Source organism: Pipistrellus hanaki (assembly GCF_964339955.1).
Source record: "Pipistrellus hanaki genome assembly, chromosome: 13".
Classification (NCBI taxonomy): domain Eukaryota; kingdom Metazoa; phylum Chordata; class Mammalia; order Chiroptera; family Vespertilionidae; genus Pipistrellus; species Pipistrellus hanaki.
In genome coordinates, this window is record NC_140515.1 from 30,128,298 (window position 1) to 30,155,490 (window position 27,193).

A 27,193-nucleotide genomic window follows, 5' to 3' on the forward strand; every position below is an offset into this window, starting at 1 on the left:
AAAATGTCAAGAAAAGAGACGTGAGACAACAAAGAGGGCTGGAGGCGGGACACTGAAGAGGTATCAGAACCAAAGGAATGGTTTAAGAATGGGGGGGGGGGGGAGGAATAAAAAAATAAACTTTGAAATAAACTGGAGCCAGAAACCACAGCCCACAGCATGACACACAGATGTGGCGGCGGTCAAGGGCAGGGCCTCTTACAATCCACGGTCCACTCAGCTTGAGGAAAACCCAGCCCTGACCGAGCGTCCTCGGGCGGCGAGAAAGCTAGCACCTAAGAAATGGCGGGAAGGGCGCTGTACTAACCCCGAAGGCTGGACCAGGAAACCACACTCCCACCTGGGCTGGGGCCCTGGGGCCCCGGGCCCCCCAACCTGTCAGCTCTGCCTGAGGAGTCCAGTCCAGCCCACTTTGAGACAGATGTAAAATGGGACCCCCGCCCTCCGGGCCCTGTGAAGGCTCTCATCCCACTAGTTTCTGTATTTCCGTTTTGCCTTTCTCCAGCCAGCCTCCGGGAGCGGCCAGGGCGACCGACTAAAGCTCTAGGGAGCTCTAGGGAGAGGCGTCCCCGGGGGAGACGGCAGCCCGGGCGCCCTGCGTGCCTGTGAGCCAGAGGGCGCCGCTCTGCGTTCCATTTGCACTCCGTTCAGCCAGGTAATGCACTCGGCTCAGTCTGGTGCTCACGGAGAGCTCGTTAGAGAAATAACCGCCCTGAGGTGTCGGCTGTTCAGACATCACCGTGAGGGATAAGGGCCAACGCCTTGGAGGTGGGGACGGGAGCAAGCAAGGACTTGGGTCGACAGCGTAGGCACACACACGGGGGAGGGCCTCGCTGTCCACGCAGAGCTATCGGAACGGCCCTCCCACCACCGCGCTCACCCCGTGCTCCTGGCCATCCCCAATCCGTCGGAATCGGTTTTGCAAGCCCTCAACCGGGGTGAAAAGCCATCTATCTGCGAAGGAGGCGGATACCTCCCTTCGCCGCTGTCAGCTCACAGGTGGTGTGGACATCTCTGGATTGTCTCAGGCCTGCCTTTGGGGGCTTCTCAGGGCGGGCAAAGGAGGGCTGAAGGTCTGAGTGGAACTGGGGTCAGTGGAGAAATGCATTGGCCCGAAGCGTGGGCCTGCACGTGTGGGTGTGGGTGTGGGTGTGAGGATGGGGCATGGCAGCATCTGTGCAATGAGGAGGACAGCAGGGCCAGGGGCTCAGAGAGGTCAGGGGAGATATTCTTATACGGGAAGGGCCAGAGGTGGTCATGGGGGGGCAGGGGAGGGCAGAAGGGAGGACACCTCATATCAGAAGGGCCTGGAGACCCCGGCTCTAACCCTGACAGACCCACGGCTCTCAGCTGTTGCTCTCCTCTGTGCAGCCGACATCTGAATGCACAACGCTGAGGTACCCTAACCCCCCAACTCTAGTCCTACGGGCTAGGGTGACGCCTCGGCGGGGACTCCAGCTGTGCCCGCCCTGGTCTGGGGTGGTCCCTGTGCCAGCACCTTACACTCTCCGCAGGGCTTGAGGCGCCTCAGCCCAGGGTCCCCCGCCAGCCTCCAAGAGGCCCATGGAGGTCGTGAGAAATCAGGAGGTCGAGCGGGACAGAGGGAGGTAAAATAGCAAAACCTTGCAGGCCACGGATGGCACCTTTCCAGTAAATTGACTGGATAAAGGCAGAGAAGCCAGAGAGGTGGACCTGAGGATCCTGGGAGCCTAAGCCACGGCAGTTTAGAGCTGCAGGTGCGGGACTTAGTGCACCCCAGCCAGGCCTGGAATCTAGGCACCTGAGATACTGTGGCTCTGAGACTCTAGGATTCTAGCAACTGAAGACCTCAGGATTCTCAGATTCCCACACTGTCCTGCTGGAGCCCCAGGATCCCAGCTTAAGATCCCAGGCTGTGAAGTCTGTGTTTCTAGGGGACTGTCCTGGGGGTGACAGTGTCCCTCCCACCCCCCCAATCAGATCTGTCCTGTCCCAGAGGCGGCCTGCCACGCCCGGTATCTCTCCCCACCCCACGCCTACGGTGGTGCCAGACACAGAGTAGAGACTCAATAAACCAATAAAAACATCAGTGGAATGAATGAATGGGTTTGCTTAGAGGGAGCGCGCTGGGAGCAAAGTGCAAAATACAGAAACCAAAGCTGAGAAGGCGGTGATGGAATGCCGATCGGTGGCTGACTTGGGCCTGAGGTTTCGGAAACCAGGGGTATGCTGGGGAAGGAAGGGGAGGGGGGAAGAGCACACGGCGGTAGCTAAACATTCCCAGTCACCAAACCCATGTTTCTACCACCCCTTGGGCCAAATCGTAATGAACGTGTTTAAAATTTAGCTTTTTTACTCTTTGGTACTCGGGGGACATCTTGGTGGGGGGGGGGTCCGTTTTGGAAACCAGGCTCGTCCCCCCCCTCCAAAGCCCCTGGGGTCTGGCTTCATGCCTGCAGTACTCAGCTTACACACTAGGTGGCAGTGCCCACCACCACTGCCACCGATACCACCATACCTGACTCAGCCACATCAGCAATGTCCACCCCTTGCTCTTGTGCCATGAAGCCCAGGATGGAAAAAATTGCGAAGCCAGACACAAAACTGGTACCACTGTTCAGGCATCCCAGCAGCATACAGTCCCTAAGTTACACATATGTCAGGGAGCAAGTTAATTCACAACACAAGGAAGCCACGCTCCCTACTTCTCTTTTTTTTCTTTAAACATCATCATCATTTCTAAGGTCCACCAGGCCCGCTGGCACAACACTTGCCTGTACGAGTTGTACTTGTACTTGTTGTAGCTCCCCAGTGAGGTCATGGCTCCCAGGCAGATGGCATAGGAGAAGAATATCTGGGTCCCAGCATCAATCCATACCTACGGGGGTTCAGGGGGTGGGTGGCAAGGAGAGAGAGAAAAAGCCATTAGGCCGAAACCGGTTTGGCTCAGTGGATAGAGCATCGGCCTGCGGACTGAAAGGTCCCAGGTTCGATTCCGGTCAAGGGCATGTACATTGGTTGAGGGCACATCCCCGGTAGGCAGCTGGAGGCAGCTGGTAGATGTTTCTCTCTCATCGACGTTTCTAGCTCTCTATCCCTCTCCCTTCCTCTCTGTGGAAAATCAATAAAATATATTAAAAGAGAGAGAGAGAGAGAGAGAGAGCCATGAGACCTGGCCTCCTGGAGGAGGCAGTGCAGGTCCCTGGCCACCTGGTCACCGAGAGCTGCACCTGGAAATGGGCAGATTCTCAACTGCAATCGGAGTCTCTGTGCGGAAATCCAAGGCACCTTCCAAGACAACACTGAGCTGCAAGGAACCCCAGACGTTGAAGAAACTGGGCTCGTAAAGCAGATGGATCTGGATTCCAACCATGGAATCGTTGTGGGCAAGTTGGTATGACTTGCCCGGGGCCTCAGTTCGCACATCTGTGAAATGGGTTCCCCGGCCCTCCCCACAGAGCTATTCTGCAGGTTTGAAGAATAGTCCAGTACCAGTGGCCCCCTGGTTAAGTCAAGGCTAGGCTACTGTCACTACTGTGATTGTTATTGTCTGGGGCGCCTGAGCTGGAATGGAGAGGGATCCCCTAACGGTGAGTGCAGGCAAAGCTGCTCTCCAGAACCCTCCTGAGGCAGTTTTCCTTACGGCCTCAAAGCTGCCACCTCCCTCCCATCCACCTCCGGCCCAGGGCGAGAGGAGAGTGGGGAAGAGACCCAAGGCAGCACCCTGAAGGCTGAGGATCCTGGGGACAGAAAGATCCTTCCGCAGGCCCGTAAACATCCCTCTGGATTTTCTCCAACCCCCTGTGGCCACGTGGCTGAGTGCCAAGAGGTGAACATTCAGTACTGACCCCTCAGGTTTCTCAGAGGTCACCAGCTCCGGATTCCGTCCTTGGCCGCGGAAGCCAGCAGCCCTCCCACCCCCACGGTGCAGCCCTCTTGGCGGGCGTAGGCAGAGGCCAGGTCCAAGGAGAGGCTAGCTCAGAAAGACTCCTCTCTCCGCCCTGGCGCGGTGCCTGAAGAAGACTCTATAATTGGCCTGCCTCAGGAGTCCTCGACAAAGATACACACACAGCTGGGAAAGCCCACGGGCGCTGTGAGCCACCTGCCCCCGCCCAGCGGAAAAGTACCGGGGAGTGATAGTTTGGCTGGGTGTGCGCACCCGGCCCGGGAGGGAGGGAGGGAGGGAGGACGGGCTGCCCTGCGGTACCTGTGGGTCCTTGAGGCGGCTGATGTCAGGGTACAGGTAGAACTTGATGCCTGCGCCCGCCCCGGGCAGCGTCAGCCCACGAACCAGCAGCACCAGCAGCATCGCGAACGGGAAAGTGGCCGTGAAATAGACAACCTGCAGGGAGAGGAGGGACTCAGTGTGTGTGTGTGTGTGTGTGTGTGTGTGTGTGTGTGTGTATGTGGGTCAGGGCGCCTCCTGCTGCTGTTCAATGAGAGCATCTTTTCTGAGGCAGGGATTCTGTGGCCACGCTCGTCATTTCATTTGCTGTGTGACCTGGGGAATATTGCTTAACCTCTCTGAGCCACAGATGCCTCACCGGTCACCTGGGCGTTAAGGACTTACCTCATAGATTTACTGAGAGCCTATGAAAAAAAAAAAATCCTATACATCTTTACTAAATCATTATAGTTGGAAAAACAGTGGTGGGCAAGACAGAGAACAAGTCCCTGTGCTCGCATGCTAAGTGGATAGAGATTTTAAAAAAAAAAATGCAAAATAAGAGTCAACGATCATGTGCCCGGTGGTTGGCACATGGCATTCAGTTCGTGTTAGCTAAAACTCATGGGTAAGAATCAGAGAAGTGGGGGTTCCAATCCAGCCCTCTGCCCTCACCTGCGATGTGACCTTGGGCGTCATGCTTAACCTCTCTGGGCCAGTTAGCTCACGTGCCAAATGGCGACCAGAGAAACAGAAGGTCGTCATCGGGAGGGGAGGCGAGGATTCAATAGGATGACCCTTCTGGCTTAACCGAGAGTGCCTGGCACTTGGGTCCTCAAGCAATGGGGCCTGCGACTAACGCTGCGATTTTGCAGGAAGCACAAGGGAAGCCCTGGGAGGAAAGGCGGCCTCCGAGGCCCCTCAGCGAGGAGGGGGAGGGCCCTCCACGTCCCTGCAGATGCGGGAGGCCCACAGCCTGCCCTGAGTCACACTGCACACCCCACACAGGCCCAGTCAATGCAAGGTCCTCCAGAGAGGACCCAGGCTGGGCCTTCCCATCCACAAGGGCCTGCCCTCTCTCTCCTTCTCCCATCCTGAGAGCACTGGTCTCCAGCACCCCGAGGCCTCGGTTCTAGTGGACTTCCACATCATCTTCCTCACAAGGAGGGACTCCCGGCCGCGTCTCTGCCCGGAAGGAGCTCGAGGTGTGTGGCTGCAGGGACAGTGAAAGCCTGGCACTTCCAGCAGGGCACTGGCTGGGCTGGGCCTCCCCAAGCACAGCCCGCAGCATGCTCACCATGAGGGGAACTAACTGAGGCTCAGCAGGTCATCTGCAGAATTCAGGATCTGCACTCAGAGCCCGACGGTTGGGTCACGGAGCCCCCAGCTCCCTCCGAGGGCCTTGGGGGCCAAGAGACAAGGGAGGAACCACCCACCACACAGCCAGCGCGCCCGTTGTACAGGTGAGGAAACCAAGACTGAGGACAGGACACACGTGCCCTGGTGCTGGGGCCAGAGGCAGTGCCGGGGCCCAGGAAGGTAACAGACACTGACAGAGGGTGACAGAGCCCCAGGCCTCACCCCCTGGGGCTGGCACAGGAGCCCCCGAGGAAGCCGAATTCTCGGGCGGCCACCCTCCTTTTGTGTGAAAACAACCAGAAAGGGGCTTTGGAAACGGACAAAAAGGAGGCTCGGGGCTGTCTGACTCAGCTGTCCGGTCAGTGCCACCAGCCAGCATGTATGCAGTGCTTACTGTATGCCTGGCTTAACTATTCCGAGTGTGGCAACTCCTATGTGCAGCTGGCCCTGCGCGAACCCTTCGAGGTAGGCTTTATCACTGGCCCCGCGCTGAAAGTGAGGAAACAGGCCCAGCGCTTGGCACCTAGCACTTAAGTGGCCGAGCAAGACGCAGAGCAGTGAGGAGCCTCCAGGCCTGGCCGTTCAGTCCATCCTCCTGAAGGCCAGGGGGAGGGTTAGGGTTAGGGTTAGGGTTAGGGTTAGGGTTAGGGTTAGGGTTAGGGGCTGGCTCACTGCAGGACAAGTCACTGCCCCTCCCAGGGTTCACTGCCCCCCCTGTGAAGCGGGGCGCGCTCAGACCAGGTGAGCTCCGAAGTTCCCTCCTGGGGGCCGGGGGCGGTGGCCGAGCGTGTCAGCTTGGGATCCCCCAGACTGGGGTTGTGGGGCTGGTACCCCCTGTGCCAGCTGGGCCGCGGGGCCTTACCCCCCACGTGTGAGGGGAGACAGCGTGCTCACGGTGCCTCACGCGTGGCGTGCAGTCGGCCCTCGGGAAACCTGCGCTGGGGGCACTCTCCTGGTGACCCCCGAGGGCGGGTGGGCATACTCCTGCCTCGGTTTCCCCAGCCGCCCGTTTCTCTTCTCCCGAGGTGGAGAACCCCGCGTCCCACGGACGAGGAGGCGACACGGAGGGCGGGAGCCGGGCAGGAAGCCCCAGAAGGGGTGAGAGGAGAAAACTCCTCCCTTCCTGCGGACGGCCCCTGACCGGCTCCCGCCTCGGGCCCTGCGCGGCCGCACCCCGAGAACAATAGCTGCTGACAGCACGCCCTCCGGGAGGGCGCCACTTCAAAGCGGCCAGCAGGCTGGACAGCCGGCCGGGCGCGGCCAGAGGGCTTTGTGTCAGGGGCACGGGCCTCCGCGGGGGGCTGGGGTGGCTTCCCTGGTTTTCCCTGTGTGTTTATTTGTCTCACGAGCCCTTGGGCAGCGTTTGCTGTGTGCTGGGAGCCTGGTGCGTGTGAACGCGTGCCGCCCTCCCCGCTCGGAAAGGTGGGCGAGGAAACGGGGTTCAGAGAGGGGACGCTGGCTGTCCGGGCGGCAGCGCAGGTGGGGGGCAGAGGCAGGGCCTGAGCCTGGTGTGTGTGTGTTAGCGTTCCCCCCGCCCCCAAAATCCAGACCAGGACAGCTCCCCTGCTCCGGGCCGCCCGCCCCGGCCGCCTCTCACAGCCGCCCTTGTTCTGCAGACTCTGCCCCTCTGAGGACAAGCCCCGGAGAGCCCTTCTCTCAGCGTTTCCGTGCCTCCCCCGGGGATCCTTGCGGGAGAGGCTGGTGCCGGCCGCCACCAGTGGCCCTCTGGCGACGGCCCAGCAGGCCTTGCCACGGGACGTGGTAGTTTTCCACTCCCGCTGGCACACCGCGGCGGCTCCGCTGAGCCCTCGGCCCAAATGCCCTGTGGCCCCATCGTCCGGGAAACTTGCAAGGACAGCTCTTCCTCGTTCTCCCGGGACAGGGGGGAGAGGGTGGCCCTCGAGGCAGGAGCCAGATGGGCGAGTGTCCTGCGGCCCTGAGCGTCCTGTGGGCAGTGGGGCCCTGGGCCTGAGGGTCCTCCCAGCACTCTGTGTGTTGGGGGCAGGGGGAAACGAAGTTCAGAGACGGGGAAACGGGTTTGCCCGGGCAGGCAGCTCGTGGGGGGCAGAGCGGAGACCCAAAAGCAGGCCTGGCTCTGACTGGCACCCCTGCTTTGCCCCTCGGCTCTGACGGAAGCGCTGCCCTGGAGGCAGCGATGGAGAGGCTGTGCGCTGTTCCTCTCCGGGCCCACAGGACTGCACTTCCCGTGGGAGGGTCCGGGCGCCGGGCACCTTCCGGGACCAGGTGGCTGTCTGTCTGTGAGCCTGTCCGTGGCCGGGGGCTGGGGCCAGGCTGGTGGTGCGTGAGCCTCCCTGTGCTTTGTCTCGGCTCCTTGGGGCTCGCCCAGGCCCTGCTATTGTTCTGGGAGCCACGCCTGCCCCTCAGGGGCCGTGGGCTGCTAAGGAGGAGGCCGTCTCTAGGGGCAGGCTACCGGGACCTTCCACCAGTCACGTCTTCAACTGGCCACAGAGCTATTTTTTGCTTTGATTCTCTTCTCCTGCCTCCCTCCCCCTCCTCCCCCACCCCATTATGTCTCTAACATTGCCCACAGTTCTCAACAGACACCAGCCTCTGCCATCAGATTGGGGGCTCCTCCAGGGTCTGAGTCAGACACCCCTCAGGGCCTTTGCACCAGCTGTTGTCTCTCCCCGGAACGTGTTCTCCTCCTGATAGACACATGGCTCCCTCCCTCCCTTCCCTCAGGCCTTTGCCGGAAGTCCCCTCTGCAGTGAGCCTGGCCTGGCCGCCCTGCCTCACATGGCACCCAGCACGCCCTGTTCTCCTTTCCCGCTTTATGCGTCCTCATAGGTCTCGTCACCCTCTTACTCCTCTACACAGGGTGGGACCAAGGCAGGACTGCAGTGGTTCCTGCAGGAAATAATACGGTAAGTGATAATACAAGAATAAACTCGCATACTTACAACTGCAAACCTACTTTTGCGCTACACACTCTTGTTTTACACACTCCCCTCGTTACAATCCATGCGTCTGTCAGCTCTCGGGCCACGGGGGCTTCTGTCTGTTCTGTGGGCCCCTGTGTATCCCCCAGCCCCATTCCTACAGCAGGCCCAGGCCAGACGCAGGGGCTCAAAGCTTATGATCATGCCTCCAGCACTGCTCGGGGCCAGCGCTCCACAGAAACTTCCCGAAAGACTGTGACCTCTATGTGGGGGAATGGAGGCAGGGTGAGGAAGGGATGGGCGCTCACTGAGGTCTATGCCAAGCATGGTGCTGGTGCTGAACACACCTCACGTTAACCTTCTCCGCCACCCATTTTCTAGACGAGGAAACTGAGGTGCAGAGGTGAGGAGCGACCTCGGGCAAGTCCCTTCACCTCCCCAGCTCAGCTCCCTCACCGGGTAAGAAGAGGAGGTGACGAAACGGGCTCAACCCAGGGGGGTGAGCTCCAGGGCGCGGTGAGAATAACTCCTGCTGCCCTCTTCCTGCCCGCCTGGGGGCGCTGCGAGCCGGGGGTGTGCTGGGGAGAGATTTATGAAACTTGGCCGGGTTCCTTTCCACACTGGGTTTTGGGATCACAGGGTGGCTCTCCCCTGAGACACAGGCAGAGAGCACTCCTCTGCAGCCACGGGTCCAGATCCTGCCCTGCTGGAATCTGCAGATCCACGACTCTGCCTAAGGGGCTCCTCAGCTGTATGATTCCAAATCCCGGTGCAGCCAAGCCCCTCTCTGAACCACTGCCCACCGCTGTGCCTCAGGGCCACTCGGACACACACTTGGGGACTGCTGATCTTAGAGATGTTCTCCCTGTCAGGATGCAAACAATGGCGGGGGGGGGGGGGCGGGGTGGCAATGGTAGATGACACTTAAAGGCAGATCAAGCCAACACCTTCGCTGCGGCTCCATGCCTCTGCACTGCTGTTGCCACTGGAGCGGCCATGACACCAGGCAGAGAGCCGGTGGTTGCTCAGCTCTGCTAACACAGAACATTCTAGTTACAGGCTAACGTGTTCGTGATTGCCAATACATAGCTGTGCATACCTAACATCTTAATTATAAGCGGCCGTGTGAATGATCCACCCTCGCCTCTGTGAACAGCTGACATCCTGGTCATCACGTAATAATGCATCAATCTGCAGCTCAGTTACGGCTAATGTTCTGATAAACAGCCACCGTCTTCACCGTCAGTGAAAGCGTTCCTTAAGGAACGTCGTACACTATCAGCTAACAAGTTCTGGGCGAGGTAATTCAGTTACTTTGACTAAGTAACTAAAAGCAGTGCTTCTCGAGCCTCAGGCTGCGTTTGGGTTAAGTTGGCTACTGCCCCCAGGCAGGTTCTGAGTGTGCGGGCCCCGGGCAGGCCCCCAGGGTCCGCATGTCTAATGAGCGAGCGCCCAGGGCGGTGCTGATGTGCTGGTCCGGGAACTTTGCAAAGCAAGGGTCCATGGAGAACTGGTTATTAACAGCAGAGCCGAGAGAACCTCATTACCAGCTGACTTATCAATTACAACCTCAGCATCCGTTATCTGCTAACATCTGCTCCACGGCCAGCACCTTGACAGGGGAGCCAGCGGTGTGTCGGAGCTTGTGCAGGCTCCAGAGAGCGCTGATGGTTCAATTTGCAGGAATTTCATGAGCTGGATGTTTTAAACCACCAATAACTTGAAAGCAGACGTGGTGGGCGTCTTTGTACCGTCAAATGAGGGCAAACCGAGGCTTTACCTGTTTTTCCGGGGTTGGCTCATCAGCCCGCACCCCCTCCCAGGTCAGGGCCAGCCTCAGGCAGGAAGGACTGTGGGGCGGGAGGTGCTCTCTGGCGAGGGCCACGCTCCACAAGGCAGGGGAGGGAGAGGAGGAGGGACAGAAGCGCAACTCACTTTCCCCGTGGACTTGACGCCTTTCCAGATGCAGAAGAAGCAGACCAACCACACGAACAGAAGGCAGAGAGCAAGGTCCCACTTCAGCGAGCCGGGGCTGTTGATTCCAGAAGACAAGCTCAGCACGTTGCGCCTGGAAGCAAACAGAACAGCAGGTCAAGTCGTTCCAAGGTCCGGGGTTCAAATCCTAGATCATGTGCTGCTCTGCACAGGTCACGTGTCCTCCCCCGGGAAGTAGTTAACACCCGTGTCACGGGGTTGTGGGGAAGTCTAGGAGGAGATGCATTCAGACCTCTCAGTCAGGTGAACCTGGGTTCAACCCGGCCTGACCTCGGGCAAGTTAAGCAAACCCCTAAGTCTCGGTTTCCTCATCTGTAAAATGGGTGCTGATTCCTATGTGATTGGTTCTCAGCAGACCCTTCTGCACTGGGTGCCAAACCGCCGGCTCCACCGTATAATCACTGACGTTGGACTAATTGCCCAACCTCCCAGGCCTCAGTCGCATCTATAAATATGGGAGCAGCTGCCATCCCCCGGCAACTGCCCCAGCCCTCTGTCATTTCATTCGCCTGTTTCTTATCCGGATCTCTCACTAAAATGCAAGCCTCAGAGGCACAGAGGATTCCACCTCCCTGCATGGATTGTTGTCAGGAGAAACCCACACCAAGTACCAACGCCAGGCCCAGGGGCTGCAGCCGGCCCTCGGGAAACCTGTAGCTGTGGCTGTTGTGATGCTGAGAGGCCCGGAGCAGCTCCTGGCATCTCAGCAGGTCCCCCCTTCCTTTCCAGGGCGGCGACGGTCTCGAAAGGAGGGGGGCAGACCATTTGGCCCATCAGCCACCAACCCTGCCCAGCGCCGCACAGCACAGCCTGCACCTTTGCCATCCAAGAACCTTGCTCTGATGCACACAAGCAACCCCCCACAGACACGCTCCTAAGGGGCAGGTGCCTTGTGAAGGCAGGGCAGGCAGCACAGGGTGCTGGCGGCTGAGAAGACCCTGCAACTCAGTGCCCAGTACTGACTGCCGCAGTCCTGACCCAGGGCGGCCACACTGAGCACGGGGACAGGGGCCCTGCCCACCAGCCCGCTGGAGCCACCTGCCCACCAAATAAATCTCCAGGCCACTGAGCCTGGGAGTCAGAGCCCTCACTTCCCCCGGGAGATGCTGGGTTCCTTCTAACCAAAGGCAGCTCCCTACTTGAAGGCCGCTCTAGAGCAGGAGAGGCAGAGAGAGGAGTGGAGGAGTGTGACTTCGTGCCTCCGTCTCCTCGTTTGTAAAACATGAGTGGCATCTGCCCAGGAAGCCGCTGGGAAAGCCTTCCAGACCACCCGGCCTCAGCCAGAAGCGGGATGTCCCCATGGCCCTGGCTCTGCGACAGTTTCTTTCTTTCTTTCTTTCAATTTTTCTTTCTTTCTTTCTTTCTTTCTTTCTTTCTTTCTTTCTTTCTTTTTTCTTTTAAAATATATTTTATTGATTTTTTACAGAGAGGAAGAGAGACGGATAGAGAGTTAGAAACATCGATGAGAGAGAAACATCGATCAGCTGCCTCTTGCACACCCCCTACTGGGGATGTGCCAGCAACCAAGGTACATGCCCTTGACCGAAATCGAACCTGGGACCTCTTAGTCCGCAGGCCGACGCTCTATCCACTGAGCCAACCCGGTTTTGGCTGGGACAGTTTCATTGCTCCTTTTATGTCCCCACAGAAGCTCCAATGTGAGGACCTCAGATAAATCCAGAATTCCCGCTCAACTGACATCCAAGCCAGACCTTTCCCGGCTGAGCCCCCAGCAGCTAGACCAGCACGTGGCTCGGCCTCAATAAACACGTACGGAGTGAATGAAAGGACTTAACTGCGGTGAATGGGAAGTTTGCATGCCACTCTGGACTAATCCATGGAGTATTTCCACGAGCAAGCCTTAAGAAGGGGCAGTGTCCCTCTGTGTTTTCCTTGCTGGTCACCTGGACATCAGTGGACCTCCCAGTGGTAATACCAGCAAGGCCTTGCCTGTTCATCCCAACCTACCCAAGGCCTAGAGGTCATTTGCCCCCTTTTGCAGATGGAAAAACAAGGCTTGGAGGACCCCGCTGCCCGCAGACACACGGACAACTGGGGGCAGAGCTGCCACCCCATATCCAGGCTCGTCTGACTCCCAAAGCCAGTGCTCTCTGGACTCCACCTAACCGTCCCTCCGATTCACAGAGAAAATAAGAGCCTACACTTTCAAAAGAACCTCTCCAGTCCCTGCCGCTGGCCGGGGTTACCTGGAACACGGACATCTCCATACGGCAGGGCTGGCGGCCAACTGCATCCCAGCTGGGGCCCTGCCAAGCACGTGGGGCTGGCGGCCGCAGCAGCTTCAGAACAAAAAGCCGTTCCCCGGGCCGCCTCCAGCGCTCGGCCCTTCAGTGAGGGCCCAGGGCATGCTGGGCAGTGGCCCAAGGCCTCCTTGTGAATGGGCAGCGCGGGGAGGAGAGCACTTTCCATCTCCACACCGTGGCTCCCTCCCCAGGGCCGAGCACACCGCCCGCCTGTCTCCAGACAGGCCTTCCCTTTGCTCCACAGACGACCACATGTCTGTCCTCTCACAGGGATGCCCTCTGGGTGACAAGTCTGGCCTGACTATTGGGTTCTAGACGTCCCTCAGACAAGAACCTCACAGACGGGCACACAGGAGGTGCTCGGCGAATGCCGAGGAGGTGCCCAGTCCATAGGACATCGGCTTGCGCTGGGCAATGACCAGCGAGACAGACCACAACCATGAGGCTGAGTCATCACTTGCTTTTACCCTTCCTGGGGAGGGGGCCTTCCTTGGAGGATCTCAGTGCCTCCCCCGTGACGCCGTGAGGCACGTTTTCCCGGACCTGTCCATCCCATTCCCAGTCTCTCTCTCTAGTTTCACGTGCGTGTGTGTCCAAAGGCAGGTCCACCCAGCAGCACCGTCTATGGAGATAAAAAAAAAAAAATTGGAAACCACCCAAATGGCCACAATAGGGCCAGAGCAGGCACAACGACCCTGGAATGTGGAGCAGCCCGGGGGACAGCGGGAAGATAAATAGCGAACAAAGCGAGGAATGCGCATTGTGCTTGAACACGCACTTGTGCCCGGACACACAGGCCCTGGCGGTGTCGCTGCCGGTGGGGAGGGGCCCGGGGGTGGGAATGAGTGGGGGGAAGGGGACTCGAGTGGCATCAGGTACATTTTTTCGTTGCCGGATATTTTCAACGTGCACATTTCACCTTTATACAAGCTGTTCAATTCTAGAAAATGTTTGTAACGGGCTGTGCAGACATTCTAGGAATGGAAGAAATATGTCTCATCCGTCAGAGGCTGTCATAACAGAGCCCGGCATGGGCTCGGGGCCAGAGGGACTAACATCCTGTCCGAGGATGGCTCCAGGGTAGCCGTGGCGGCCGGAACGTGAGTGCGTCTGAGTCCCTCTTTGAGAGAACCCAGTTTAGAGGATCCTCCACAAGCCCCGTCCCTGTCAGACCCCCATGACCTCAGCCACAAAGCAGACCAGGATCTGCTGGGCCTTCCCCGTGCTGTGGGGCAGTGCCACGCCCCCAAGGGACTGCCATGGTGCCCTGCCCCTCACAGGTGCCCCCTGCCCACGCCACACTGTACAGGTTACCCCAAACCTTGCCACATCTCCCCAACACTGCCACTCCGCCCCCCGACCCCGCCCCACTGCTACCCAGGCGGCCTTTCTGCCTCCACTCTCAGCTCCACTTTGTTCTCATCCATCTGACAATACCCAAGTCAGGCGACGCGTCCCCTGCTCCACATCCTCCTGGGGCTCCTGCCCACCTGGCCAATGGCACCCTCCCAGCCTGCCCTCATCCCGTTTGCCTCCCTGAACGTGACCAAATACTCTGTCATCTAGACCCCGGCACCTTAGAAAAGGAGGGTGGTGACGACTGAGGATACCGGGACCACAGGGGTAAAGGGGACACATCCAGGACAAGCTGTGGGTGCTCCCATCGTGAACCCCCTCCCCAGATGGCCCCTTCGCGTCCGCCTGTAGCCACACTGGCCTCTGGGGTGTTCCCAGGATAGTGGAGCAGGCTCTTGTCTCAGGGTCTTGGAACAGAAGGCTGTTCCCCCGCCCCACCCCCCTTCAGGTCTCTGTTTAAATGCCAGGGCAGTCTTTCCTGGCCGCCTTGTGTAAAAAACACCCCTGGCCACTCTCCTTCCCCTGCCCTGGCTTTGTTTTCCATCACTGATCATCGCTTTCCTATCATCATTTGATTCGTGGTATCTGTTTAATGTCTGTCTGTCCTACTGAAATGACATCTCCACGGAGGCAGGGCCTGTTTCTGCCTGCCTTGATCACTGCTGGATCCAGAATAGTGCCTGGCACATAGTAGGTCCTCAAGACATTAGCTGAGTAAATTAATTATTCCCATTTGAGTGAAGCAGAAACTGAGGCTCAGAGAGATCCAGGAATTCACTTGAAATTACCCAGATAAGAATCAATCCTGGACCTACTTTTTTTCCTTTTTCTTTCCCCCCCCCCCCCCGATGCCACCCTGGGGACCAGCCACCAGAGTGCTGGGTCCCACACCGCCCTTCACGAGGGTCCCCAGCACCCGAACCTTCCTTGCATCTCTCATACAAAGGGAGGAGGAGATACAGAGGTGAGCTGCATTCTTGTCCAAGAATAGTAATGATTCATTCCAGGGTGGGATCCAAAAAAGAATTGCCTGGACGTCTGTTTTGAGTCGGCCAGCCTGCTGCCGTCCAGCCGGCACTCAGAGATGTAAATACGTCCTCCGAGTGGGCCAAATCGTTTCCTTTTGACTGCCGGCCAGCCATTTATTGGCGATGGCTCTTCCCTGGAGACTGATGGAAGCAACAATTATAAAAGGGCCCGTCCGCCCTGAGCACGGGGCCACACAAGGCTTTCTCCCCCGCCTCCCCCTCCCCACAGCTGCAGGGGAAGATTGGCCCAACAGGGCTTGTTTGCAAATATGACTCATTTCTTTGATTCTAATAAAGTCTAATGATACGTGCTGAGCTCCCAGAGGGCTCTGGAGGAGCCGGGAGGAAGGCATGGCTCCAGCCTGATGAAGGGCATTTGGCCAGACCTGGCCCCGCCTGTCCTCCAGGGCTGGGGGGGAGCAGGCCCCTGAGGTCAGAGGCGAGCCCAGAGCAGGGCTGAGCAGGACGAAGCTGACCGGGGGGAGGAGCTGTCTCCCCAGCACACAGTGACTTGGGCTCCGTGACAAAGCCGGAGGCAATGACTGTCTCGGGAGCCCAGGCGGCTTGCGCAGGGACCTGGTAAAGGGCATCCCACCGGCTCCTGCTGGGCATGGCGCTGTAGCATGGCCGATGGGGTGGGCACGGGGGATCCCGGCCAAGAGAAGACCCTGTGCCTAACCTCAGAGTGGGGACACACGCCCACACCCAGCTCAGAGCTACCTGTGACCATGGACGCACAGACATCCAGCGTCTGAGTTCAGAGCTAGGAACTCTAGCTGCCAGTCGCTCAACCTCCCCGGTCCTCAGGGTCCTACCTAGTAAACCATGCCCAGAGGCCCTGTCGAAGCTTCTTTAACCCTCCAGTCCGGCTGTGAGGTCTTGGGACAGGTGACTGCCCCGAGGACATGCAGCTGGGACATGTGGGAGTCACAGCCCGTCTCCCCACTGCTCTCTCCTCTTGTACACTGGAGGGGGCAGGGGTGGTCCCTCTGTCCAGGCCCGGAGGAAGCGTCAGGCCCCAGGTGCCTTGTGATCTGGGTCCCAGGGAGCTCCTGAGCACCCGGCAGGAATCGTCTGCCCAAGGAAGCAACAGCTCAGGGCCGCACACCCCCAGCTGGGGCCGGTCAGAGAAATGAAGGGAAACGATGGCTGGGGCTGGGCTTCCCCTCAAGGGGCGTGGACCCCGGCCTCTGAGAGCCGCACTGCTCTGCCACCCAGCCGCCCAGCGACGATGCCAGCCGGGGACACCTCGATAAAACCCAGCAGGCCTTTCTCAACGAAAACCCCGAGGCCAGTCACTATGCAGCTGGTGGCTATTTTCAGGGGAAGTCGCATATGCTAAATGTCACCCCAAAGGAACCCAGACCCACTAATGGCTAAGCCCACTGAGACCCTGAACACAGTCGGTGCTTAATACATGTCTCAGCGTTTCTCCCCCACGGAGCGCTGCTTAAGCAATGTCTGGAAAACACAGATTCAGACTTAGTCTAACATTCAATCCTTCTCCCTGGCTCCATGTGTCCTACGCTCTGGCCCACACAATGGCTTGCTGTTCCCCAAAAACAGTCATGTGCTTTCCTTCTGCCCAAATGTCTTTTCTCCTCTTCAGCCTAGTGAGCTTCTACTCATCCCTCAAAGCCCCAGCTGGGAGGGCCCATTGGCAGGTGGGAAATGAGGCCAGGGACTGGGAGTGCCGTGCTGCTCCAGGCTACCATCAAGGGGATGCAGATGTGCAGTGAATACGAAGGATCCGCAGTCAGTGGGCACTTCCTGCGTGGAAGCATTTAAAACCCTCTCCGGCAGGGGGAGAGCTCAGTGTGGGGAAGGCCGTGAGAGGACTCCGAGCGGGGAAAGGACATGTCTGGATTCACAAGCGATTGCAGAGATGCAGAGGCAAGGCCGGGGCCGCAGTGAGAGGCCAGTGCTGGGGTCGGAGAGCGTGGTCGTGGGGGAGGGAGGAGCCTGCAGTGTACGTGCGCAGGGCAGCCAGACTCTGAATATGCTTTAACGGAGACCCACGGGGGCCTGGGAATTAATGTGCGATTTGAGGTAGAAAGCGGTTTGTTTGCGAATTACCCCGTGTTCCGGGCATCATGCTCAGGGGAGCCAATCATTCCGCACTAGTGCTCTCTCCCCTCTTTCCTGACCAAGAGAATGGAAGGCTCCAGAAGGCAGGCAGCCAGGCCCTTCTCATCCACTGTGCCTGACTCAGGGCGGCACTGATGGAGCCCCCAGCCCAGCTCGCCGGCCTCGGCCTCTGCTCACACAGGCGCAGGCCGGCTCCTCACGCCTAGGTCTGCTTCCTAGGCTCCTCCTCTGTGGACCCCAGTCCTCCTGTGTTCTAGAAGAGGGCAGGTTATGGACGCTCAGGTGGGCTTACGGAGCTCTGCTAGAACCAGGAGGGGCAGGTGCAAAGGCTGGAGTGGCAAGGGAGCAACAGGCAGGCGGCCAGAACGGTCTGCACTGGGCAGGCCATCTGGGCCCTATGAGTGTTTGGGAAGGGGCCTGCGGGACCAGAATGTGTGCATAGATAAACACTGTCCGGAAGGGGGGCTGGGCGCTCAGAATGGAGACTCTGGGAGGCAAGAGACCTAGGAAACCCCCAGGAGGGCCCAGTCTGGGGGGCAGGCAGGGGAGAAGGCCTGGGTGAGGACTGGAAACCCTGAGGGCCTCGTCGCCCACGTGAGCATCTTCGCAAGAACACTCAGGCTTAAAGCGGCAGGGAGGTGAGCAAAGAGGAAACCCTTTGCAATGTGGGGGGGCAATATGGGCATTTGAGAGGGGCCATTCTTAGTCCTCCTGAAGGCTGTCTCACTTAATAGCTCCAAATGCCCCCAAGGAGCAGTTCTATCCCCTATAAGGACACTGAGTCAATAACATGGCCCCCATTTGTCACCCATGTTGTCACCATCTCAAGTCAGGGTGACCCACCATCCCTAGGAGGGCAGTGCTATCGCCTCTCCCGGTACAAGTGAGAGAACGTGAAGGTCCGGAGAGGCGAAGGTGCCGGCCAGGCTGGAAGCGGCAGAGCTGGGGATGGAGCCCAGGCAGCCCATCCTCGCCTGAGGTCCCAGCAGGCGCCCGGCTGGCGGGTTGAGTGCCACGTCCTGGGCGGGGCAGGCCCTGGGTGATCGGCTCTGCCAGGAACTGCAGCGAGCGGACAGGGCTGTGGTCTCGGGCCCCATTCAAGTGAGAAGAATGAAGTGCAGCGTTTCTTTGTAAACTCAGCTCTCCCGGGGGTGGGAGCCGGGGGTGGAGAGGGTGGTGAATGTGCCTGCCATGCCCTCTTTGTCTGCAAGTGGAAAACATGCGCGCATAGAGAGCCCCAGGGACGGGGGCATATACGGAAAGGCCCACGTGCCATGACAGGGACGTGCGCCACCCGGGCGAGGACTGGCTGACCTTGCCTGTTCTTTCCCAGCCCGGGCGACCCCAGAGGGTGCCTGGGCCCAACCCTCGGGCAACTCCCTCTCTGTTCCCGGGCCAGGCCCTGGGAGGCGGGGAGCCGCACACAAAAGAGAGGGAGTATCATCTCGTGATGATTGGGGCCCACCTGCTTCCTCCACAGCATTCCCGGCTCCGGGCTCTCACGCTTCCCGCGAGGCCTTATCTCAGCTATTTCCAGATAGAGGGGGGCCGCGCCCGAGTGCTGAGCCCCACAGCTAATTGCTTGCGAAGGGCAAGGAGAGCGGTGCACGGATATGTTTTTAATTGGCCTCCAAGGAATGTCTTAAGGAGAACGCTCCTACGTATCGGCGAAGAGGTACCCAAACGTCAAGCCCCTTCAGGGTCCTGCCTTTCCGGTGTCTGTCCTACGTGTGAGCTCTCATGGACAACAGTGTGGTAAGCTGGAGAGGTGCCCGTAATTCTCCACTCCTCCCAAAGAGACAGGGCCCATTCCTCCACCTCTTGCTTGACTCTGTGGCTGTCTTTGGGACATTAGCAAAAATGACACAAGCAGAAGCTTCAAGAGCCCTCCTGCGCTGCGACCTTCCCATTGGTTGCTTTGGAATGTAGAGCAGCCTCTGAATATGCTCAGAGTTAACCTGCTGGGGGATGAGACCATATGGACCCTGGCAGCCAATGCCCAGAAGAGCTACCCTGATGCTGATCTACCAGTGAGGGAGCCCAGCAAAGACCAGGGAAACCTCCCAGCCAAACTCAGCCAAAACGACTCAATCAGCACAACCCTGAGCCAAAGAGATGGCTGTGGTTTAAAGCCACTGCCTTGGGGATGCTTGTTACACAGCAAAAGCTAACTGACACATAATTTTTATTCTATCTACTCACACCTTTGAGCTTGACTAACTACTCCTTTAGCTTCATACATGAATTTTTCTCATATGCAATCATAGTTTTGATATGAGAACTATGTTTCTTCTAAAATACATTAAGAAAAACCATATCATTTTCACACAATCTAAATACAAATACCTGCCTTTGGAGGGAAAAAATCCTCAACAGAGATCCCATGGGTGTTGGGATGATTCATTCCCCTCATTTGACAGTTAAGGAAACGGAGGCTCAGAAAGGGGGGCAGAGACTTGCCGAAGGTCGGTCAGCCAGCCAGTAAAATGGCAGAACCGGGACTCGATTCCAGGCCTGCCTGAGGCCAGAGGCAGGGATTTATCTCCAAACCTGTACCCAGCTTCTCCCTGATCCCATCCCAAGATACTGACTCCCACATCGCTGGAGAGAAGCTGAGGGAGAGGGCTGTCCTCTCTGCCCCCACCCAGGCCCGCCCTCCTCCCTCAGTGAAGCTGGCCTTACTCCCAGAACTCGGTGACAGGGGAGGTGAAGTTGCTGGTGTTGAGAGTGATCCACAGGCTCTTGTTCTTGCGCATCGTGTCCTCCATGCAGTAGGGCGTGTTCCAGGTGTGGTTGCAGTGCGCCCAGGGCAGCTCCGACTGGAAGGACTGGAACAGGTAGTAGGTGGCCCAGGCCAAGATGACGATGTAGTATACATTCAGGAGGGACACGATCACGATGGAGGCGTAGCCGATGCCTGCGGGTGTGGACAAGCAAGGTACGCATCAGGGGGAAGGCCAGACCCACTGTGTCCACACACTCCAACGGAAGGCCTTGGCACCCCTGGGGACCTTCAACGGTGACCAGCAAATATTTGTAGGACGGTTAGATAAATGTGATACTTGGACGAACTGAAGAATGCATGCAGGTGGACAGATCAATGAATGGATGGTTAGATGGATCAGTGGTTAGATGGATGGTTAACTAGACTGATAGATAGCCGAATGGGGAGTAGTTGGTTTGATTGATGGAAATTTGATGTGTTGGATGGATGCATGGCTGGGGACTGGCTGGAAGGTTAGGTAGATGAGTAGATGGATGAATGAGTAGATGGGTAGGTAGGTGATGGGTAGACAAGTAATCTAACTAAATTAACTAGTTTAGTGAAGAAAGGTTTGATAGATAATATATGGATAGATTTATATGGATGACTAAGTTGACATACATCCTCCCATCCTTGCCAATTATAATCGTAACAAGTATTATCTTATGAATGCACACTAGGTACGAGACAAAGGACTAAATGCTATAACAATTAAGCTACCATTAATTTGGGGCTTACGATGTGGACAAAGCACTTTTACGTGTCTGTTAGTGGTAGTAACCCTATGAAGTAGGCATACTGTTTCCATTTTGCAGATGAAGAAATTGAGACACAAAAAGATGAACTTTCCCAAAGCCACAAGAGTTGGCAAGAGGAAGTGGGACTTAAACCCAGACAGCAAGGCCCCTGCATACGGGTGCTTATCTTCCACACTATACTGCTGAGCAGCTCCTAGCTTCTCTATCCTTCCACAGCCCAGGGAGGCGGGGACAGCCAGCGCGTCCTGAGCAGTCACTGTGAGCAGCCTGGCCCGGATCATGTACTGGCTGCTACCCTGTGTCAGGCACCGTGCCAAGGGCCTTGCATGAGGCTTCGATGTACCTGGCAAACAGCAGGTGCTCAATAATAAATTTGCCGAACCGATGAACACCAGGCCCCGGGTGGCCGCTGTCCCATACTCACCAGAGAACAAGGGGCAGATCTTTTCCCAGCAGGTGATGCCCCCTTCAGAGGTGTACTGGCCTATGATTACCTCCAGGAAAAACACAGGCAGGCCGCCCCCAAACAGGAAAATAAAATACGGTATGAGAAAAGCACCTGTGGAGAGAGCAGAGCGGGGCGAGGGTCAGACGGGGCTGTCGCAGGCGCAGGGCTGCAGGTGCTCGCGCCCAAGCCCTCCCCGCCAACGGATCCGGAGAGAACAAGTGAGGGCACGAGGGTACAGGCCGAACGCGTGGGCGTGGCTGAAAATTCTGCAGATCCTGCCCAGCAGGCATCACCTTGCCGGCGTGCCCTCTCACCTTCTTCAAATCTACCGGGCGCTTTCGGCCTCTGGGCCTCCAATTAAGCTGTGCCGCCTGCCGCCTGCCTTCCCCGCATCATCCACCTGAATGAGCACTGCTCAGCCCTTAGGACCCATCTCAAATACACCTCCTTGTTGAAGCCTCCACCTGCCTGTTCCCAGGCCTGCCCGGGGCAGGAAGCTGAGACAGACGAGCTACGCAGGGTACAGTGATGAGAAGCAAGAGGTGGGTGCCTCCAGCTGGGGTGGGAGCCAGGGCAGGAGTGAGGGGCAAGGAGTCAGGGCGAGGGTTCCTACCTGGTGTCCACTAATGGCTTCAGCGGGTCCATAAACCCTTTGAAACTGTGGGCAACTTGGGTCTATGTGTATGCGCTTTGCTCTGGGGAGCGTCTAGGACACTCATCAGAGTCCCAAAGGCGCCTGAGACCTACAAAAAGGTTAAGAAACCAGACTCTAAGGCAGAATTTCCCAGAAGGCAGTTCTCCTAACGCGGGCTGTATGCAGCATGCCTATCTCTGCTGGCTGGGAAGCCCTCAATTACGGGCAGTTCTCCCTACCCAGTTCTCAACAGGCCCCTTTCTGCAGTCAGAAAGTCCCCAGTAAGTCAGCACCTGCTGCCGACCTGGGCACCTCCGTCAGGAGAGGACTCCAGCTCAGAGCCTTCAGGTAAAAAAAAAAAAAAAAAAACCCCAAACCATCCCTAGCCAGTTTTCTGTGGTTAGAACATCAGCTCACAGACTGAAAGGTCACGGGTTCGTTTCTGGTCAAGGGCACGTACCGAGATCGCAGGCTCGATCCCCGGCCCTGGTCGGGGCACATGCCAGAGGCAACTAATTGATGTGCCTCTCTCACATCGATGTTTCTCTCTCTGTCTCTTCCCCTCTCTTCCACTCAGTGGAAAAAAATATCCTCAAGTGAGAATTATAAAAAACAAACAAAAAACTGGAACCAACCAGAGACTTTACATTTAAAAAGTATCTCCCATGAATAAGGGTGGTGAAAAGGTACAAGTATCCAGTATAAGATAAGTAAGTTCAGGGGGTGACTACAGTTAATAATATTGGGCTACACTTGAAAGTTGCTAAGAGAGGAATTTCCAACGTTCCCATGACAAGAAAAAAAAAAATGTATAACTGAGGTGATATACGCTAACTAAACGTACGGTGGTGATCATTTAGCGATATATATACACACATCAAATCATTATGTTTACAACTGAAACTAATACAAGGTTATGCATTAATTATATCTCAACAAAACTGGGGGAAAAACACCTTTTTAATTAAAAAAGAAAAGAAAAAATATCTTCACTGTATTTTTCTTTTTTCTTCTTCTTCTTCCTGGATACCTTTCCATGATGGCAAATGATACTGCTTTTCCATGTATGGGGGAAACAAAGCTTGCTTTTGAACTATGTTTGGTTTAAGGTAGAAAAGCCAAAGTAAATATTAGAGGAGATATAGCGTAAGGAGGAGCTGGGAGGCAAGGAGATAAGAGGACGTCTCTGAAGGGAGCCTGGGGGTTTGGGGAAAAGGGGCTCGGCCTCATCACTCCTCCTCAGAGACGGCAAACCGAAGGGTCGCCGCCGGCAAGGGATCTCCTCCAGGTAACGCAGGGAGAACCTGACAGAACACTGGCTGACTCCCTGCCTCCGTCCGGGGTGGGGCGGGACGGGGCGAGGGTGCAGCAGGCGGACTGCGGGAGGCCCCCGGAGGCCGCCCCCTCCTCCCTGCCCGGCCCGGACTCACCTCCACCGTTTTTGTAGCAGAGGTACGGAAAACGCCAGACGTTGCCCAAACCGACGAAGCCGCCAGCCACGGAGAGCACAAAGTCGATCTTGCTGGACCACTTCTCCCGCTGCGGGGGCTTCCCCTCAGCCTCGTCCTCCGGCCGCGTGCCGGGGCTCTTGCCTGGGGACGGCTTCAGGATGTCCTTGTGGAAGTCCTTCAGACACTGCAGCTTCTCCTTGGTGGCCATCTCCTCCTCGCTCTCTGCGGGGACCAAACAGAGCCCGGAGGGCGGTTGGCAAACAGCCTGTGTGCCTTCGACACCATCCCGCCCTTCTCACCCACGGCCCGGCTCTGCCCTGCCCGGACCTGTGGCAGGGGGCCTGCCAGCCCCTCGTCTGCCCTCTGGTCTGACCATGTCCCGAGCGAGTCAGACCCCCTCGAGGCAAGCAGGGACCTAGTGATTCAGACACTGGCAGATGCCTTCCCTCAAGCGACTGCTGAGAGAAGCTCTGGGGACCCATGGCTGGCCGTCCTTGAATGCCATACCGGCGGGCAGATAAGCACGAAGCCATCCCTGGCATGACATCACCTCCACCAACTATCACACACCCAGGCACTTCGAAGGCACCGCCGAATAACACCTGCCTGGGTTTTCTGGAAATGGATGCTATTTCTAAATTTCGGATTTGCGTAGAAAAACGACAGCTCCCTTTTCACTCGCGAGCCAGCACAGTGCCTGGCGCTCGGGGGGCCTGTGCCTCACTGTTAAGGAACAAACACCGAATGAACGAGGAACGGGGTTTCAGCCTGGAATGGAAACGGTATTTGAAAACGGGGTTTCCATCCGAGTATGGGAAATGGTTGTGTAGGAAAGATAATTTGCAATGAACCAGCCACATCCCTGCAGCATTAAAAAAAGCAGGGATTGGCCCAGGTGAGGATTATGTAAGAAAGCCAGTTAATCTCCTTTGTTCACCATTCTCCATCCCTTCTCTGGCTTGCTCCAACCCCTGTGTCATCCAGGTCCCCTGTCCTCGGACTCCTGATGGATTTGGCAATGGCAGGCCCCAAGGAGGTCAAATCCCTAAGCCTCCAGGAGCTGTCTGTGGTCACTCTCAGCCCACCGCTGCCTGGACCCCGTTCTAGAGGACATCTGCCCCCAGCCAGGGTGGAGCCTCTTCTTTCTGGGCCTCCTCCTCTGGAGTTCTCACTCTGCCTGGTAGCTCAGCCTTGAGGACAAGAGGATCATGAGTCCCAGCCTGCAGGGAGAGGGTACCTTCAAAGGTTTACCCCTCTGTGCCAGAGCGCCTCAGAGGACATGCACTGGAGGACCAGCGCTCGCGGGCCTGCCCGCCCCTCCCTGAGCCCGTTTCTCCACCTGCAGAAGGAAAGGGACAATGGCAAAGGCGACCGGCTCAGAGCCAAGCAGCCTGGGCCACAACTTGTCTTCGTGATCCAAACTGGTGGCCAACACCGAAAATATCAGATTTCAGAGAAAAGTCAAGATTTCTAGGTTCTCGTGTAAAACCTGGAAGCTCGGACCACGTTTCGCTCACACTCCTTTTGGCCGCCATCGGCGGGACCAGAGGCGGCCCCTCACGTGGGCACAGCTGGGCCAGCTCACCCAGCTCACAGGACATCTTCAGTGGGCATCCCAGTCTGTCTTGTCAAACTGAGTGGCACTACCTGAAAATGTCTTGATCCACATCCTTGCTTCCTTGTTAACTGCCTCCTCCTCGACTACAGTTGTGTCTCCACAGGGACAAGGGCCCATCTGCCCAGAGCCTGATGCACAGCAGGTCGTCAAGCAAGGACCGTTGGGTAGATGGTTCCCAGAGCGGGATCTGCAAGCAGCTGGTGCTAAGTGTGAACCCCAGCTCGGCCGCTTCCCAAGCACTGGTCTCGACAAGTCCCTGGGCCTCAGAGCCTTGCACTCCATGCTGCTCGGCCCAGAAAGCCATCCGAGGCCGAGCGAGGTGGAGGCGGGGGCTGCCCAAGGACCTGGGTGTGGAGACGGGACGTGCTGGCCTGGCACCAGAAGCTGGGCCCACAGGGGCCGTGCTCTGAGGAGCAGAGGCACAAAAGCATAACAGAACCCCCCATTTCCCTCACACCTCCTTCCTCTCCCTGGCTCAGGGTGGGGGACCCCAATTGTTTTGCTATCTGGTGGTGAGCAGACCGAGAAAAGGCTTCCTGGAGCCGTCGGGCGGCTCGCTGAGCCCTTCCTCTGTCTCCCCAGCACAGACTGGCGGCGGCATCCGCATGGCCTTTCTTTGCCCTGCTCCCTCGGGGCGACGCGGGGGTTCGGCCGGGCGTATGGCTACTGTAAAAATAGCCCGGGCGGCCAGCATTGTTCCAGTGTTAATTTGTGCAACCCCCGATGGTTATCTGAGCGGCCCATTGTGGGCTGGCTGGATGGGAGCATAATTGGAGGATGTGGGACCCAGCTCCCTCCTAGTGAAGATGTTTTTCAAGGAATGACCCCTGAGCCTCCAAGAAAGGTTGGTTCCGCCCTCTTGGGCTCTCCTTGGATCTCAGGGCTGGAAGGCACTCCACAAGGTCAGCCAGATGGAGGGGGCAGTGGCCAGCTTCTGCTCACAGAGGCCTCTGAGACTGACAAAGCTCTTTCCTACTGGGAGCGGGGGTCGGCTTCCCATGGCTACCCTGAGGGTCCCGGCTCTGTCCTCGGGGTCCAGACCCACTTGCCACCCTGGCACTCAGAGAACCCTCTAGAAACATGGGGTAGCAACACATTCCCTGAGATCCCCTCTGCTCCAGGCTCTGGTTTCCTACAAGGCGAGGCCACCAGGCCCCTCTCCACACTCAGGACTGCATCTTTCCGACCCCCTGGGTGAGCCTGGATGGGGGTAGGGCCCGAATGGGGCAGAGCTGAGGCCTGAAAGGTGCCCGGGGTGGTGGCGGCTCCTCCGATGCTCATTCCTCCTTCACCATCGCCTGTCCCACCTGTGGCTGCTGCCATCACCCGCCCTTCGAGAACACACGGCCTGCAGCCCTGCCTCTGGCTCCCTCCATGCCATCCTCCATGACCTCACTCATTGCAGCAGGACACACCCAGGTGCAGACAGCCAAACTCCCTTCACGGGGCTCATTCCAAGCCCCTCTGGGGCGCCTGACCAGCCTGGCGCCTATAGAATGCCACGCAGCAGCAAGATGGCAGATTCTGCCTCTCATACATTCTTGGCATCCACCTACGTCTCTCCATCACCATGGCAACCACCATGCTCCAGACCCCAAGAGTCCTTGTAGGGCATGGAAGTCAGCCTCCTCACAGGCCTGCCTGCTGATAATCTGCCCTCCCACCCACCCACCCCCCAGTCTATTCTCCACGCGGCAGCTCAAGGCAACTTGTGAAGTTCACTCAGATCACCGTGCCCTCCCACCCAGCCCTCCACCACTCCCCGAAGGAAACACCAGCTCCTCCCCCCAAGGCCTCCCGGGGCTTGCAATGCAGACACTGGCCCCACAGAACATCTTTAGTTCGTCCCCCTCAGGCTGACCCCTTGCGCGGATGCTCCGGGCCCTCTGGTGATACAGCCTGGCCCCCGCAGGCATCGAAGCGTGAGCTCTGGCCTGGAAGCTGGCAGCCGCTTCTTGTCTGGGTGACCTCAGGCACGTGTTCAACCTCCCCGGTCCTCAGTGTCCCCATCTGCAAAGTGGGGACAGCTACTCACCTCCCAGGGGTGTCCCGAGGACTGGACAAGAGAGGTGCACGGAAAGTGCTTACAGCGGCCCGTGGCATGTGGCAAGCACTATCCTTAAATAGTAGCTGCTAGGATTACTGTTGTTAGGACTGCTATAATTATTATCAGGTCCCGCCTGACCTTGGGGTCAGCCCTCCTCAGGGTGAAATCAGCAACGCTCCGAGGGGGCCAAGCGACACTCCCAAGGTCACAAAACTGCTTGTGACAGTGACCGTGACGTGCCCAGATTCCTGGCTCTGCTCCTGCTGGCCCCCGGCCGGCCCAGCCCGATCTCAGCGGACACTCGGCGAGGCCCCCTCGCTCTCCGTCGCCCTCCGGCCC

The 27,193-nt window shown here is 57.8% G+C and overlaps 1 protein-coding gene across 3 annotated transcripts in view; it reads right to left on the minus strand.

The window, feature by feature from the left end:
• SLC6A6 (solute carrier family 6 member 6) overlaps window positions 1–27,193 on the minus strand; it is an 82,157-nt gene that overhangs the window by 18,479 nt on the left and 36,485 nt on the right. For all 3 annotated transcript variants that reach the window (XM_084902570.1, XM_084902571.1, XM_084902572.1), the window contains 7 exons: window positions 23,169–23,411; window positions 21,081–21,215; window positions 19,817–20,051; window positions 10,339–10,471; window positions 4,187–4,321; window positions 2,754–2,857; window positions 2,498–2,622 (listed from right to left, as the gene is read on the minus strand). In XM_084902570.1, coding sequence (XP_084758696.1) covers window positions 2,498–2,622; window positions 2,754–2,857; window positions 4,187–4,321; window positions 10,339–10,471; window positions 19,817–20,051; window positions 21,081–21,215; window positions 23,169–23,411 — 1,110 coding nt within the window. The remainder of the gene's footprint in view (window positions 1–2,497; window positions 2,623–2,753; window positions 2,858–4,186; window positions 4,322–10,338; window positions 10,472–19,816; window positions 20,052–21,080; window positions 21,216–23,168; window positions 23,412–27,193) is intronic.